The 18,082-nt window shown below is 39.1% G+C and overlaps 1 protein-coding gene across 1 annotated transcript; it reads left to right on the forward strand.

Moving 5' to 3' along the window:
- The first annotated feature begins 645 nt into the window (after positions 1–645).
- faua (FAU ubiquitin like and ribosomal protein S30 fusion a) lies at positions 646–3,904 on the forward strand. Its single transcript, XM_084083539.1, has 5 exons — positions 646–718; positions 2,123–2,204; positions 2,791–2,935; positions 3,513–3,568; positions 3,664–3,904. Exons 2-5 carry the CDS (start codon positions 2,130–2,132, stop codon positions 3,787–3,789), a joined length of 402 nt encoding a protein of 133 aa, XP_083939665.1. The 5' UTR covers positions 646–718; positions 2,123–2,129; the 3' UTR covers positions 3,790–3,904.
- Positions 3,905–18,082: the final 14,178 nt, after the last annotated feature.

Consider the following 18,082-nt stretch of genomic DNA (forward strand, 5'->3'; position numbering starts at 1 on the left):
CAATTTGGTTCACTCACAGCCTCTCAGGGTTATGGAATGCAGTGGTGTTAAGTAACTAAGTACATTTACTCAAGTACTGTACTTAAGTACAATTTTGAAGTATTTTTTTACTTGGAGTATTTTCAATTTTCAGTACTTTTACTTCTACTCCACTACAGCTCAGAGGCAAATATTGTACTTTTAACTCCACTACAACTATTTGAAAACTTAAGTTACTAATTACTTTGCAGATAAATTATTATATTATAAAACATACATTAACCACACTTCAGCCCTATTTTATACAAAGGCTATTTTAAAGTGGCAAATCCACAAGCTCACAACATGTCGTGACGCATTGTGAGCTTGTAGATCTGCTATTTCAAACACTTTTGTACTTTTACTTTTGATACTTTAAGTGTATTTTGATGCCAACACTTTTGTACTTTTACTCAAGTAACATTTTGAACACAGGCCTTTTACTTGTAACAGAGTGTTTTTTTATATTGTTGTATTTATTGCTGTCTTACTCTTGAAAATAAAACGTTTTTTTTTTTCTTTCTCGAATCCCTGGTGTAGTTGGTAATAAACTCCAGAGGGTGGCGGTAATGCAACAGCATAAGGATGCAAGATTTCGTTAAAGGCCCGACGAACAAGAAGTAGAAAGCTGCACATGCGCAGTGGCGACGCCCAAACATTCCTTTTCGAGCCCAGTACTGAACGACTAGCTTCGAACGCGGTGAGGCCCGAGCACATTTAATGAAAAATACCACTTTTATACAACCTTTTCACCGTACAATGTCCCGATAGTACGGATAAGATACCCGTGTTTACTATTACCGGGCCATTCTTCGCCTCGGCCCAGCGATATTGCAGTTATATTAGTGTGATGTTTGAACGGTGTGTTTCCCCATGTGGCTGTTTACCGATTAGCGTTGCTAGCTAGCGGTGTTGCCAGGTCTGCTCTTTATAAGCGACTTTGGGCTTTTTCTGTAAAATTGCTTGTAAAAATTGGTGGTTGCGGGTTTTGGGACTTTGTTTGTTAAGCCTTGCTTCCAAATGTTGCAATTATTTTAAGCGGTGATTCTCAAATATTTTTGTCGTCATGGACCACCCAAATGACCCTATTTGTGGTGTTGGAATGTTTCATAACGTTTTCAAATATTCTACATTTCATTTCAAGATTTTGTTGTGAGCTTGTAGGTCTACTGTTTTCAAATAGCCGGTGTACAGTATATATAGGTTTAAAGTGCTCATGTGTCACTACTTTTGGGCTTGTTTTCATAGACCTGGTTGCTTATTTCTCTCGCAAAATCTAGCGACACTGCTAGCTAGCCACTAGCTAAGACAGCTGGAGAGTGGAGACACGTTGAGTTGCGTTTTCTGTTCAATTTAGAGCCTCTAAAGTCACTCTAACGGTCGTTGGAAGGTGCATTTAGGTGCATTGAACGTGAATGTCCCAATGACTATCAATGTACTGATAAGAAGGGACTGTATTGGTAACCTTTGACGACGTGACGCCGTGACTTAATACATTTCCGCAGAGGTAGCCGGTGGTCTTTGATAACGTTCATGGTTACTGAAGTACTGCACTTAGATAGAGCTTTGCGATACTTGTACTTGAGTATTTCCAATTCACGCTACTTCGTGCTTATCTCAGTCAGAGGAAAATATTGTACTCTTTACTCTACTTAGAGTAAAATATTGAACGCTTTAGTCTACTTTGTATATTGTACTCTTTACTCTATTTAGTTAAGAGTACAATATTTTTCCTCTGACAGTAATTGTAGTAGTCTACTTTACAATTACTTGACAGCTTTAGGTACTAGTTACTTCGCTGATTAAATGAATGCCAGACATCCATTGACTGATGTATTCAGTAGCACATTCATCAAAATCAGTTGAAGTGTGATGAACTTTTAACACTGTCATTAACGAATTGCTAATTACAATCGATATGATTTTATGGGTTCTGCTTAATAACTGCTGTAACGTTTGCTACTTAAGTATTTATTTTTCATGCCAGTTTGCCTGTACTTTTACTAAAGTAACATTTGGAATACAGGTCTTTACATTGCTATCATTACTTTGGTAAAACCTCTGGGTTCATGACATGGTTGAAACTATTGTTGTTTGGTTTCAGCTTCAAGATGCAGCTTTTCCTGCGTGCCCAGAACACTCACACCCTTGAGGTGACCGGAGAGGAGACAGTCAGAGACATTAAGGTGATTTGATCTTTCACAGGGACAGTGTGTGCACGTTAATCTCTGTAAATGTACCAGTGTTAAACAGTGGTTTTCAACCTTTGTCCCCAAGTTGGATGACACGTGTACAAACATTTAAAAAGTTAATTTAAGGTATACCAAGAGAATAGTGGTTAACCAGAATGGCAAGGGAAAATCTTTCGAGTAATAACCAACAAGACATAAGCATTAATGGCATATGAAAACCATTTAGCACCTAAGATATAAGTATAGTTACGTGTATGAAATTATGCAGATTGAATCAAACTTTCTATGAACATGCTAAGACTTTCTCACCCGATGCATAAAACAAATGTTGAACAGCATGAGGAAATGAACACCTTTCTGTTTTATCATTTTATTGTAAACGTGACATGGGATATTATCCATGAGTTAGAGTAGCGTCTTCAGGCAAGGTAAGATGTCCATGGAGTCTGTAGTGTTTATGACAGTAATTGAGGCTAGAACTTTATTTTTCTTAACATTTATTTTGTAATGGGGTACAAAGCCATTGCTCAAACACTGTTGAATGAGAGTAATACATTATTGCATCCATTGTGTTTTTCAGACCCATGTCCAGGCTCTTGAGGGTCTCCAGGTGGATGAGCAGGTGCTGTTGCTGGCTGGCTCCCCACTGGAGGATGACAGCCTTCTGGCATCCTGTGGCATCTCTGAGCACTGCACCCTGGAGGTAGCCGCCAGGCTGCTGGGAGGTCGGTATACTCATCTAAACGATGCCACACAGACCTAAACTGTTTATTAAACACAAACTGATTATGCCAAGAGTGCAAGAACATTTTAGTGTAGGCAGTTTACCACTGTGTTTAGAGAATTGTATGTGTTTAGAGAATTGTCTGTTGTACATATTAGATTCCACTTGATTGATCCCAAGACTAAATCCAGGTGGTAGAATAAGGTAATGTACAAAGAAATTAAAGGTCCATTAAAAAAAATCTAAATTTATGGTCACTCACTGTACTTGAAACTATAGCAAACACTTTGTGTTCACTTATTGCTGTTCAAAATGTAGCATTTCAGGCTATTGCAAGTGATGTATCTGGCTGCTGTATCCATTCACTCCACATTTAAAAGGAATCTACAATCTCGCAACCCATTGTGAGATACTATATAGATCGGCTGTTTTCAAATAAATGACCACACTTTGAGAACCAGTGGTCTAGTAGTGAACAGATACTGTGATGGTGTTGCCTTGAAATGCCTTTCTTGTGAAGTTTGTTGTGATCAAACTTGGCTCTTTGTCTTGAACCTTTTCCTCTTTCTGTTCATCAGGTAAGGTCCATGGTTCTCTGGCCCGTGCCGGCAAAGTGAGGGGACAGACGCCCAAGGTAAAAGGACAATTCTTAACACTGTGACGTAAGCCTGTCTTAACCGGTCTCATATTTAAATGGATAAATAACCTAAATGTTTGTTCCACCTCCAGGTTGACAAGCAGGAGAAGAAGAAAAAGAAGACTGGCCGCGCCAAGCGTCGCATCCAGTACAACAGGCGCTTTGTGAATGTGGTGCCCACATTCGGCAAGAAGAAGGGCCCCAACGCCAACTCTTAAGAGCTCTAATGGCTGAGAGGAGAGGCTTTACCATCACATCCAGTCAGTTTTTACTGGATTAAATGTTATCCTCCTGTACATGTACAGAATAAAGATTTGAAGTTTGGACAAAAAAGTTGGTTTGGTGTGTCAATTTGGCATTGGTTTTGTTGTACTGGTGGAGTCACTTTAAGTTAATGTAACAGAAGCCGTTTAAGCATACAAAAATTACACATGGCATTTAAATGACATCCTTATTTGAAAAGTATCAATGCAATGTTACAAAATATTGTATACCTTAGTTGATTGTTTGAGATGACAATGTTGAATGAGACTTAACTGTCCTGTCTGGAAACTGATTAAAACACTATTTTGGCATTTAGCAGATTGTTTTATCTAGAGCGATTTCCAAAGTGCAACGTCCTAGGCTAGTGTACTGTGCCATGAACATTAGGATAGCAAGTTTCCACTGCTGTCTTTTTCCAGTCTCATGTGTGTTTTAGGAAGCGTTATGGAGGACATTATAGCAGAGGCAAGGTATCTGCTATACAAGACTGAATGCTCAAGCCTCCAGGTTCTCTGATAGTGAGTACTGCACTATAAATATGCACACATATTTCACTGACATCAAAGAACTGTCATAATAGATTACTGACGTCATAGATTGGCCTCCAAGTAAAATTGTAATTATTTTTTAAAACCTTTTTTAAAAAGCTAGGCTGAAAAGGAGCGACTTTGTCGAGCTAGACCTTGTCAAGCCAGGATGGTAAAGCCAGGCTTCACGGGAAAATCTCAGGGCAAACTAGTTAACAACAACACTACACACACTGACTACAAAACTGAAAAACGTTAATAAAAACAATATGCAAGTATAATCAATCAATTCTTCAGTGGTGGTCTCTTCATGTTGTAGTTTAGTAATGAATGGCTCAAGCTGCTCTCAGCCCCTTTTATACCAGGTGAGTACAGGTGATGGCCCAGACCCTCTCCCCTGGCACTCCTGGTACACCATGAAGACAAAGGCATACATTTGCATCACTATATAGGCGAGGGTTGCTCTGCTGAATGGATACGGTGGTGATTAGCTGCCTGCCCATGAATGGACGAGTAGGCGGGCTAATGGTCCGACGTTTGGATTTTTTTCACTGCCTGTTTTTCAGTCAGTCTTTTACTTAATTTTCTAGGGGAGGCGAGACTTTAGTTCCTGCCTCTACGGTGGGTACGCCACTGATAGCGTCACAATAATTTTTAACCACTTAGATTTGGCTATTCAAAAATAGCAGATCTACAAGCTCATAGCACGGCACCGAGTGCTGCGCTATTTGCTATTTTTGAAAAATCTTGAAAATGTGTGCATATCTTTGAAATATATATACATTTTTAAAGTGAACATTTTTAACTCAAATCTTTGCTTGGGGTCCCTGGCACAAAACATTTTCAGATGGGGGTCCGCGGCCAAATGTATATCAATTTAGGGGTCCTTGGCATGAAAAAGGTTGAAAACCACAGTGGTTCACAAACTTTTTAGCTCAAGAGTCTTGAGGCTTGGGTCCTGGCTCCCAGGGAGACATAAAATTTCTCTTTTAGGTCTTGATTCCCAAGACTCAAGACCCAAAAGAGTCTTGAGTGAAGACCCTGGCTCCCGGGGAGACATCAAATTTCTCTTTTGGGTCTTGAGTTTTGGGACTCAAGACAGAAAAGAGAAATTTGATGTCTCCCCGGGAGCCTGGGTCTTGACTCAAGACCCAAAAGAGAAATTTGATGTCTCCCCGGAATCATATGAGGAAGTAAAATGTATAATAAGCAAGAAAGGAAACACAGGCCCAAATAAATGGATCCAGGGAGAAAGTGTGGCAAAGTATTGCAGACAAATGAAATGCACAAGTCGTCCAAAAATATATACAATTTATATACAAGTCTATAAATATACCATTCAGTTAGGCTTAAACATGAGGAGTGTATTGTGAATATTGGAATTATCGCCTATCAATCTACAATACGATAGCCTATTATATGCGCCATGCATCCAACCAATAGGTCTGTGCTCAGGAATGTGTCAAAAACAAAAAAAATCTCCATGAATTCCAGGCTTCATGGAGTGTGTAATTGATAGAAAGTAAGTATTTTTGGGGTGAACTAATTCTTTGACACGTTGCTGAGGCGTGGGATCAAACTTGGATTTAATGGCTTGCCGGGCAGGCTCTCTAACCATTCAGCTATGGCCACATCAACAGCTCTCGAAGTCATGCTTTTAGCACATAAACGAACATAAAACAAACCCAAACAAAGCTGATCCAGTCAATATAGAACTAACCCTTTTAATACAAATGTCAACTTCCTGCTGATTTTACTATTTGAAGCAAAATCAACAGGATGTTAGCATTTTTATTTAAAAAACAAATGGTACTGGGTTTGGTGATTTATTTTGTCTGAATCAACTTTATTTGCGTTTGTTTGTGCTAAAAGAGTGACTTGGAGAGCTGTTTCAGCATACAATGTAATTCAATGAGGAGCTTATTTTGAATTATCAATGGAGCAATTATTTTAGATCTCTTGCCCACCTTTGGAGATGCATCATGGCAAGGTAACTACACAACCCAAACGTCTATCAAAGTGGTCTTGCCCTTTAAGCACTGTTAACCACCCCAGTATCCGTATCAACAAGCTCACTGCGACACGTTGTGAGCTTGTCGATCGGCTATTTTCAACCGCTTTCCCCACAATAACACAGAACAGAAAATACACTAGAATTGAGCCCTGAGGGACACCGGTTACCCACATGGGTTTTAATAAATAATTTAAACGTTCTTTGTTTGTGTGAGTTTCCTCATTTTGTTACAAACACAGCCGTTTGCAACACTCTTGGTTGGTTGTTGCAATAAATACATTACATTTAAGTGGTTGGATTCAATTTATGTATTTTTTTATCCCTGAGTCACTAGAATACCTCAACACGAAGTAGCTCAGCCTATAAGTAGTTCAGCCTATAATTGATCATTGATATGCTGCATGCAATGAGTGCAAAGTGGTATTTTCTTAAACTTAATTCAACTAATCAAAGAGGATCTGTGGTCATAATACAGCCCTGTTTGAGGAACTATAGTTGAACACTTTACAGACATATTTTTTAATGTGCAGTCCAAAGTGAGAACAATGTAGCCTACTTGATTTAAAACCAAAACTGCTATAGTTTTGATCATCTGAAACTAAGGAATTTATAAATGACAAAAAGGGTATGAGTTTGTATGACATTACAAAACATCTCTGTTTGCTTTCAATGAAAGTGTAAATCTGGGTTCAGACTCAGTCAGAGTAAACGTTTTCTAACAGATGGTTTTAAACAACCTAAATCTCAGTTGTGTCATAATGAACCCTTTCCCTGATCATCAGAGGGTGTATCTAGTAGATTCAGTCATTCTGTCAGGGGTAGAGGTGTTTGCTGTAGATTTTCATCTTTTGACCCATCACCTCTTGCTTTAACTTTAAATATAACGTCAAAATCCTAATTAATGTGAAAGGCCTAGTGGTGCAAATGAAAAGCATAGGCTTCACAAGCGGGTGGTTGTGGGTTTGAATCTTGGTCAGGGAAGATCTCAATTTTCGGTCTTTTTAAGGCGAGAAGCATGGATGTAGCCCGCCTCCCTCCTCACGCCCTCTTTTAGCTCCGGTAGGAGAGGGAGGAGCATGGAGGGAGCCCACCTCCAGGGGGAGGAGCTCAAGAATCCGGGAGGAGCATGGAGAGAACCCACCCCCAGTGGGAGGAGCTTAATAAATTTACATATTATGCAACGTTTTTTTCTTTTTTATATAGTTTTGTGATTTTATGGACGCCGTTTTTTCACATTAATTTGATTGAGGCATTTTTTGTTTTTTAGTGTTTTTTTATTGTTTCATGTTTTTTTCCATCACCAGTTTGTATTGACCACAGTTTCATTTTAGTTGTTTTACCCTTTCAGTTTTTATTTAGTTGTTTGAGTTGTTTTGAGTGAGCTTTGAACCAGGAACCCTGGGTTTATGAACCACGTATTTATCTTTTAAGCCACGCTGGCATGTAAGCTACTATTGGGAACGTCATACTTAACCCACCATATAGAATTTAGATGGACAGTGAAAATGCTCTTCAGGAGCTTTGAACTCCAAACCTTCTGCTTTCAGACCCTGTACTTATCTCTTGAGCCACACAGATATGGACAAAATGAATGAACACGTAATAGTTAAACCGCCTTTTAGAATTTAGATGGACAGTGAAAATGTGCTTCAGGAGCTTTGAACCCCAAACCTTCTGCTTTCAGACCCTGTACTTAGCTCTTGAGCCACACAGATATGGACAATGTGAATGAAAACGTAATAGTTAAACCACCTTTTAGAATTTAGATGGACAGTGAAAATGTGCTTCAGGAGTTTGGAACCTTAAACCTTCGGTTTACAAACCGCAGAGTTCACTCTTGGGCCGTGGTGGCATGAAAGATGCAACTGAGAACATAATACTTAACCCATCTTTTGGAATTTAGACGGACAATGAAAATGTTCTGTGAGAGCTTTGAATCGTAAATGCTACTAGCTGATCTCTAAGTGTAACAGAGTTAAAAGTTCATTTAGAATTTGTCCACTATTGAGCAGCACCAGCCAATATTTGTTGGTTCAAACTAATGTTTATACTGTGGTATTCTGGTATTCTGGATATAATAAAAGACTGTCTTGCTAATAAAGCGTCATGTCTCTCATTTTCTACAATGTATTTGATATTACCTTTATAATATTTAATAAATTATGCATTTCATCCTCTATATATTGTCCAGCAACCTTTATGATAAAGGTGAAAAACGATAGTAAACCCGTAGGAGCCAGATTGCTCAGATGCCAAGGATCTTGTATTGGGATTCAATCCCATGACCTTTGTAGTCTGAAGTCAAGAGCTCTTCCAACAGAGCTAACCAAGCACACTGACCTTCGTACATTGGCATTACATGAACGTGATGGGTCATTCCACCAAATTAATTAAAGCCATTTGGCTCATGCACTTTACAAGTGGGCTTATTGTCAGCAACAGCCAAGAACACAGGAGTCTATCCCTATTACAGCACTAGACCCCAGGGAGACAGACACATGCTGATTTGCCATTTCCAGGATTTGATTTCCAGGATTTGAGTCTTGAGTCCCAAGACTCAAGACCCAAAAGAGTCTTGAGTCAAACGCACGCAAGGCCCAAAAGAGAAATTTGATGTCTACTTGGATCTAATGCGTTCGCAGGAGTAATTGGTTCGACTCAAGACTCTATTGGGTCTTGAGTCGAACCAATTACTTAATATTTTGGACACAGCTGGTTTCTGCCCGACAGCACAGATATACAGTACTACTGTCAGGACTTGACTGTGACAAACATATTTCCCTGTGTGATTATGAATATGTAGGGGAAGAAAACTGATTATTTGTATTGATAATTTATCATTTGTATATAAACGCAATGAGATTATTCTAATGATGCTTAATCTCTAAATATATTATTTTGTGACAGTGTGAATACCAGACTGGTACATTTTTGTATTTAACTGAATAAATTGTTCAGTTTGATTACAAATCATATTTATAGCCTTATACAGTTTCCATACTGTTAGCTGATACATAAAGATGTTCCCTTAATTGTGTCTTGTGTCTCTTTGTGATTACAGTTGGTTGATGACCAATTATTGTATTTAGTCATGTTTAATTCTTGGTTATTACTCCATCAATTGTTCTGTTTTTGTTGCTTAATCATTTTAAATAACGGTCACCTTATTTTAACTGAAGCGTTTGTTGTTCCCTTCAGATTGTTGTGTTGACATCCGTCACATCTTAAATAAACAGCTTTTAAAAATAAGTTTCGTGTATGTGTGTTTGGGGTATGTTTGATTGAGTGTTTAACCCTCTTTTTGGACAGACTGATTAAAAGACTAAAAACTGCTGTTTGGACGCCATCTAGTGTCCATCAGCAGACACTACATCTGTCTGAGGATATGGGTGTAAAATGTATTTCAGATCTCCCGGTGGAAAAGTGACGCATGTGCTTACTCTCTATTGATTTTATCCCACTGTTAGGGTTGTTTTATATATATTTGTTTAAGACTTACAGTAGGCTGCCATGTCCCACTGGAATACAGTGACTGATATGAATTAATAATATACTGGGACCATACGTACAAATAATGAAGAATACCTTGTGATGTCAGTGACATTTTATTACAAATGAAAATAAAAATAAGAAACAGTGCAGTAACAATACGTTTTCGTATAGCAGCAATTTTGCATGTGCAATATAAATATAAATATATTGTCTGTCGGGCGGAAACCTCATTATGGCCAAAACTGTAGGGGTGTTTTTTTGGGACGAGCGTTCCGCAATTGTAGATAAGCAAACTCAGAAACAGGCTAATGACTAGCCTCAGTTAACAGGCTGAACCCGCTGAAGCTGCGTGATGCTATCAGTCAAAGATGGTTAATTTATCAAGATACGCATTCTCCGGTTTACCTCCCGTTTCTGCGTGACGTTGGTGGACACGCCTTTTTAGGAGACCGGAAGCAAGTTGGAGTCCACCTACGTCACGCAGAAACGGGAGGTAAACTGGAGAATGCGTATCTTGATAAATTAACCATCTTTGACTGATAGCATTACGCAGCCTCAGAGGGTTCAGCCTGTTAACTGAGGCTAGTCGTTAGCCTGTTTCTGAGTTTGCTTATCTACATTTGCGGAACGCTCGTCCCAAAAAAACACCCCTTACCGCTGCGGGTAACGGCGACCCCCGGGCTACATGACACTACATCTGTCTGAGGATATGGCGGGTGTAAAATGTATTTCAGATTTTAAATATTTTTTACACTAGGTTAGGGGTCTTCAACAGGCCTTATGTAATCAAATGTATTTAAATCAGTGTGTTCATGTAGTTTATCAATGTTTAATGAGCTAATGTCATAAAAATCCACCGTAGACTTGGCATATTTTTATTGATGTAATCTAGTATAGTGTGACATTTGCTCAATTTGTGATTTTGGGGGTCCTCTGCCAAATACATATTAATTTGGGGACTTGACATGAAAATGTTTAAGAATCATCATATTGGCTGAAAGCTGAATGGGTAAAGGTTGGAATCCCAGCCCTGACAATGTGTCGAGATGTCCTTGAGCAAGACACTCAACCAAGATGAAATCGGTTTAAGTATATTCTATCATTGTTATCATCATCATCATCCTTATCTATGGGGCAGGCACATTATTAATTATGAATTTCACTTAAAAGACCCCTTAATTAGGAAATCGCCTCTCTCTCTCTGTGTCTATGTCAGGAATTGTAAACCTGGTGCCAAAAAAGTAGCCTACTCAGAAAACATAATCCAGGCTTTAGCTGGCAGAGATAAATAACATTTTTTTTATTTGGCTCTCAAGGAACAATAGGAACCAAAACAACTACAAAATATTCATGAACACAAGTGTAAGAAAATCAACCACTGTACAAAGGTAGAAAATAATCTGGTTAGAAAAAAGCCCAAAATATACATTTTGGAAATACAAAACAAAACAACACAACACAACACACTCTTACTTGCAATGATCAACAATAAATCAAATTAGAGGAAAATAAACATTAAATCCTAGATTAAATTAATCTAATATTTGTTCAGGTTCCGATGACATGCTTGATTTATTAGCTTTTGCTGTATTCATGTATAACAATTTATGTTAAATCATCTTTTAATTCAGGTTATGATTTTGTCAAAATGTAATTTATACGTGAACATTTCGATTCATAGTAAGTCTAAATGGCGTGGCCCAGTTCAACTGGGACAACAAAGGAGTGATGTTCAGCCAATTATACCTGTAGTGTTAAAAAGAATAGTGTTGTACAATAACTAACACTGAGTAAACACACATTTAATTAACAAAAAAAAAAAACATTTACAACTACGTTACCAATAATTTAAGAACAAAATCATTCTGAGGCCTGTCAGCATCGCCTCATTTCCAGCACAGCATAGCAGCGATTCTTTATTCTTTCATCGTTGGTTTGAAAAAACAACTGTTAAATCCAAACTGTTCAACAAAACACTGTTAAAAAGCTACGGCTTTGTTGCCTGACCCTTAAGACAAGCACTGTATGACAGAAATGATGCATTATCAATTTAAAACGGTTGATGCGTGCAGAAGGCTAGTATGAAGAACTGACTTCAGTTCTACCACTGCAATGTACAGCAGTATACACAGGTGAATATAACATCTGCTACAGATGTAGAAAAATCCTGAGATAAAAACAAATGAACCCATACAGATGATTCTACTTCACTGCAAGGATCCACAAATAAATGATGATAGAGTAATTCATTATTGTAACAACTGCAATACAGACAAACATAAATATAAAATTGTGTAAGAGTCTACTGTGGGATATTGTTTGTTCAATACGCCCTCCAAATAAAGAAAGCACATCCTGAGGTTAAAAGCAATTTCATGCCTGATTTATATCGTACAATGGCGTCACATGGTTAAAATAGCCAATCTACAAGCTCACAAACGCTTCACATCTGTGACGCATTGTGAGCTTGTACATCTTCTATTTTCTGTGCGAAACATCTTTCCCTTGCATGGCGGCTCCATCTCCGGCTTGAAATTCTGATGACCTTTTCATTTTGACCGTACAGTCACTGTAAACCGTTCTTTGAAAGAGATGCAAGTAAACATCTTTCACATGAGTGACTGGTGCAGTGCTAGGTTTCTAGACACAGAATTACAATTATTCAGACAAGCAATTACTGAAGCGGATTGGATGTTTTCCTTACATGAACAATGTTTAGAAAATGGGCACATTATTATCAGTGGTGGAAAGTAACTAAGTACATTCCTGTACTTAAGAGTACAATTTTGAGGTATTTGTACTTTACTTGAGTATTTCCAATTTCCAATAATTTTACTCCGCTACATCTCAGAGGCAAATATTGTACTTTTACTCCACTACAATTATTTGAAAACTTTAGTTACTAGTTACTTTGCAGGGATAAATTATGACATTATAAAACATACATTAACCACTTTAGCCCTATTTTATACCCAGGCTATTTGAAAATGCGATGCGACGCGTTGTGAGCTCGTAGATCTGCTATTTTCAAATATTTTAGTACTTTTACTTTTGGTACTTCAAGTATATTTTGAATACTGGACTTTTACTTGTAACAGAGTATTTCTATATTGCAGTATTGGTACTTCTACTTAAAGTAAAACATTTAAGTACTTTTTCCACCACTGATTATTATGGTCCCCATCTCCAGTGCTCAGCCCCCAATTCTTTTTCATCCTATACGCTGGAAATGGCAACTCTTAGTTCTGGAACTATAAACTTTCTCTAGTGGCTTGTTTTAGGAACTCAAGTGTAAAGTATTGTAAAAAATATAATTTGGTAATTAGAAATCCATTTTCAAAAATATATTTTAGCTACTGACAATATATATTCTCCCACAATATATTTTTCTTCAAGTCAACTTCAGCTAAAATCACAGGTTTACAAGTGTAAAAAAGTAGGTGAAATTCTTTGTCGTGCAAGCTTCCATCTTTAGGATGTTTATATTTGGCTGTTTATTTTGAAACATTCAATATGTATCGTGTCCAAAACTGTTACTTTTCAAAAATAGCAAAAAAAAGCTTGAAACGCGACGCAAACTTTTGATACTTTTGTGTGACGCTGTAGTATGATCAAGTAGGGCATTGATTTATGAAAAAGCACAAAAAGTTAGAATATGGAGAGGTTTCTGACCGACAGCGTCAGAAACGTATATATTTTAAATTTGAGACGGTAACATGGGACTAGTAGATGCAGGACTGGGACAGTAGCTCCTGGTAGTGCAGTCCACTAGCTAGAGAGCGAGCCATGCGTCGTGAGGTATGCTTCATGTCTCTAGCTGCTCGGATGGCCCGGTCAAGGGAGGTGCTCAGGGAACTCGTATGACCCCTCGCCTCCTTGCGACCCCTGACACCTGAGGGTGCTCCTCCACTGCTGTTCTAGGGCACACGCAGGGCCTCTGGGTAAGAGTCCATATCTTGATCACAGGACTGGGGTAAAACCTGAGTGGAAAAGGGATTCGATGTCATGACCGGATATTAACCAAATGAACCCTAGCGTCCCTATTCTGCGGTGAACATTTGGTGAAAATAGCCGATCCCCAAGCTCACAATGTGTCGAGAGGCGTGTCGTCACAAGTTCACAACGCGTCGTGTACGTTGTGAGCTTGTAGAGGGAAAAAATTATGGGAGACAATAACGTTTTTGCTATTTGACCCTGGGAGACAACTATTTATAGTGCTTATGGGACTTTTAATGCACAATTAGCTCACTTTGAAATGGTTGAATGTTATTAGAAATTGTCAGAAACAGTGTTCATTTCATTTATGTTTCATTTAAAAAACGTCACAAGAGCAGATATATGACAAATTTGGCAACATGGCAACCTACAGGTATATTTTTGGGAAATGTTGTTACTACAACTTATTATTTATTATTACTGATTCGTTCTTATTTTTTTTAACTGAGCAAAAGTTGTCTCATTCATAAAATATTCTCATGCATTAAAGTTTTGCCCCATCAGCATTTCAGAGGGTGGCCTTGTTTCTGCACTGAGGGGGGATTTCCTTAAGACTGACTTCAGAGAAAGGTTGTGGATGAAATCAATCTAATGGGTACTTTATCATGTGTCTGGGGGAGTGGGTGTGTGTTTACTCACAGAACTGTCGCCGGGCACACTGGCACACACTGCACCATCGGCACACTGCCCAGCACAGGGGGCCCGGGCCGGGCGCTGGCACGTAAGCCCCTCTTACATTTCTGTCCATGGAGTGTGATGATGACTGGCAGCAGCCTCGGTGGGTGGGGTCTGATTCTCTCTCACTCCTGCACACTGTGAAACATAGAACAGTGGTTCTCAAACTTTGTCAGGTCAAGTACCCCTAAATGAATGTGTATTTGGCAGCGGACCCCCATCTGAAAAGGTTTTCAGATGTGGTGTTAAAAATGTAAAAAACATTGTCTTTTAAATAAATGTATTTAGGGCCCTGGGGGTCCCCGGACCCCACTTTGAGAACCCCTGCATTAGAGGTGGCATTGGTGCAGAGGCATTTTTGACATCTTGGCGGAGATTTATACATTCTGCCACACACACATGGTTCAATACATGCACAGGGACAAATCAAGACGTACTCTAGACAGGAAGCACAACCAACCCCTGGACTCTCTGTGTACTTCATTAGATCTCCATTTTATTTCCTTTTTCATCATTGTACATCTATGTATACATTCCTGTGTGTGTGCGTGCGTGTGTGCGTGCGTGCGTGTTTGTCTCTCTTGGCTATAACTTGGGCACTGTCCGACCGACTGACTTTAAACTTGGCTTGCGTGTCACCGATGACCCAGGGATGTATCCCATTTATGCCCATGTAGGTCATCAACTGTCAGCAGTTTCTGATGACATCAGGGATCCTTGTATCTCCATATGTGTAGATTGGTTGTATCGTACTGTTACAACGGGTAAAGCGGGTACTCAAGTTCAACAAGTACGACAGGTTTTCATAGGGGGGGCATGCATTCCCAACTTGCATCGTTCCCGACATGCATCTTGAGTACTGTAGGCACCCCTTAATAAATAACCCATTTATTGTGCTATACGTAACATACAGTAACATACAGGGTACTCTTTTTTTTTTGGCAGGGTACTTTGCTTTATCTCAGAGCGAGCGACAGAGCGAGAGAGAGACAAAAACAAACAGACAGACAGCAATAAAGACAGAAAGCAAAACATCATATGCACAACTATTATACAGACAGACAATAATAATAATAATAGCTTACGTGCTGAGTGTTCATGGTGGTGTGTTGTACACTGTGGACATACACTCCCTCTTCTATCAGGTTCATCTACTGGTTCATTTACACCTGCAGAAAGGCCAGGATGTTGCCCTGTAAGTCAGAGATATGCATGGATAAGAAGTTGGAAAGAAGACAAAAGCTGGATATATTCAACCCCTTAAAATCCCATTTAATCACAGTGCATACATGCGTATGTACAACACTTTATAAAGTAATTAAGTTAGCTAACAAAGTGACCCTGCCCCATCCGCTTCTAGGTTAAACATGTCCTGAAAAAGGACCCTTTGGATGAATAGGTTGTCGTCTCTCCCCACTGTGCACTGTGCTTGGCCTTCGGCCATGCTGTGGTTTGTTGGACAGATTCATATTCTTACTGTGTTGTGCTCTGCTCCTCCTGGATGTGTTGTAATGGCTACACGGTACAGCAGGGGACACAAGGAATGGTCTGGGGAACTGGGATTGTGGCGTAGAATGATCAAGCTCGGAATATGCAAGTCGTTGCAAGTAGTTGCATATTGCAAGGAGTTGCTTTGGTGTGGACTGGTCTTTAACTCATCCAGTGCCATCGACGTCGCCGACGTCCGTTTTAGAACCCGTCCAGAACCCAATATAACGTGATCCAAAGATTTGGTTTACTTATTACTTAAAAATCCTGTATCTCGGCTCCTGTGTACTTTTTTTTGTATTTATGTATTTATTTATGTATCTTTGACCAAGACCTTTTTGCGGAAGCACAGTGAAACCCTCTGTGATTAGCAACCATCAGGGGATCGATCATACTGGAGATAAATATTCTGTGACTACTTTGAATTTTCTGGCACTGGGCAAACACAGCCAGAAATAAGTCTGGCACTGAATGAGTTAAACACACCTTGAATTATAACACGCTTGCCAGCTTGCATCAACTGATGGTGGATTATGTTATTTCCTAATCAAACACATTAGCTGTTGTTTTTTTACAATAATTTAGGTCTTAACATTCAAATAATTAGTGGCTATAAGGTTGTCAGACAGTGTGGTATTACACCCATACGTAAACTTCTCTCTGATTATCTGAAATGAGTTTAACTCATTATATATATCATTCATGGCACGCAGCATATCACATTCATGAACAATTATATGCTGAGCCAAATAGTTATCAACTACATTCTGTTTTTTAACTGTTTAACTGTTCTTTATTGACACAAATGCATATTGAATGAAATGTGTGTGTGCGTGTGCGTGTGCGTGTGTGTGTGTGTGTGTGTGTGTGTGTGTGTGTGTGTGTGTTGGGAGGGAGGAGAGCAGATATAATTATTACAGAAAAACAAAATCAACAATAAATGAATTAATAACATGTCCAATTAACCATACAACTAAAATAACATTATGAGTGTATAGAACCTGCTTTTAATCTCAAATAGTGTCGTTTTGTGGGCTCTTGTCCTTTGATAACACTCAGGCAGGGTGTGTTATTAGGGTTAAATTCTTACCCTCTGGTAACATTCTGGTAGGTGTGGTGTTAGTGTGGTGTCAGGGTATATTCTTGTGGTGTTAGGGTTAAATTCTTACCCTCTGGAAACATTCAACCAGGGTGTACATGGTCTATAGAAGGTGGAGTTCTCTGCATCAGGATCCTGATCGCCTCAACAATGGATCCACACTGAGGTCAAACAAAAAGGTCATAGGTCACAAACCGATGCACACAGTGATATTTATAATCCATTCATTTCACTGGGGCTCTTTTACAGCAGTAGAATAATGATCAGATCCTACAGCCATAGACAGAGCAGCCAGAGTGGTCACACTGGGGCCCGTGGGTTAGATTATTATAGTTTAGTGGCCATGTTGGGTCACTACGGCCCTTTGCGAGTGATTCAGATTGCACCTCTAATGTACAACTGTGTTCAAAGAAGTTAACAACTAACATTAAGTGTGTGTGTGTGTGTGTGTGTGTGTGTGTGTGTGTGTGTGTGTGTGTGTGTGTGTGTGTGTGTGTGTGTGTGTGTGTGTGTGTGTGTGCGTGCGTGCGTGCGTGCGTGCGTGCGCACGCACACACACACACTTTATTTATTTTTTTAGCCTTCATAAGCTATAAAAACTACATATGTCCTAAACAGCCTGCACTGGGGCCATAACGCTACACCACTGATAAATATCATCACAATCAACCAATAGTGAGGAGTAAGGATAAAATCCTAGATTAGTGACATTAAAATGTAGGCATTTAGCAGACTCTTATCCAGGGCGACTTACATTAAGCAAGGTAAACACAGTACATAGAATGCAGAGAGACATTGTAGTGGTTAAGGTACAGTGCTACATAGCAACATCTAAAATGACACAGATGCTTTTCTCGGTTTTAATGGGTTAACCACTTGAACCCTATAGCATCCCTATTCTGGTGGAAATATTTGCCGTAAAATAGCCGATCTATACTCACAACGCATCGCAGAGA

Source organism: Gymnoscopelus microlampas (genome assembly GCF_963454915.1).
Source record: "Gymnoscopelus microlampas genome assembly, chromosome: 16".
In the NCBI taxonomy this organism is placed as follows: Eukaryota; Metazoa; Chordata; class Actinopteri; order Myctophiformes; family Myctophidae; genus Gymnoscopelus; species Gymnoscopelus microlampas.

Bases quoted from the DNA above. Each gene is read 5' to 3' on its own strand.
- faua (XM_084083539.1), top strand. From the start codon at position 2,130: ATGCAGCTTTTCCTGCGTGCCCAGAACACTCACACCCTTGAGGTGACC. The intron at 2,936-3,512 runs GTCGGTATACTC...TCTGTTCATCAG, and splicing joins AGCCGCCAGGCTGCTGGGAG to GTAAGGTCCATGGTTCTCTG. The intron at 3,569-3,663 runs GTAAAAGGACAA...TTCCACCTCCAG, and splicing joins TGAGGGGACAGACGCCCAAG to GTTGACAAGCAGGAGAAGAA.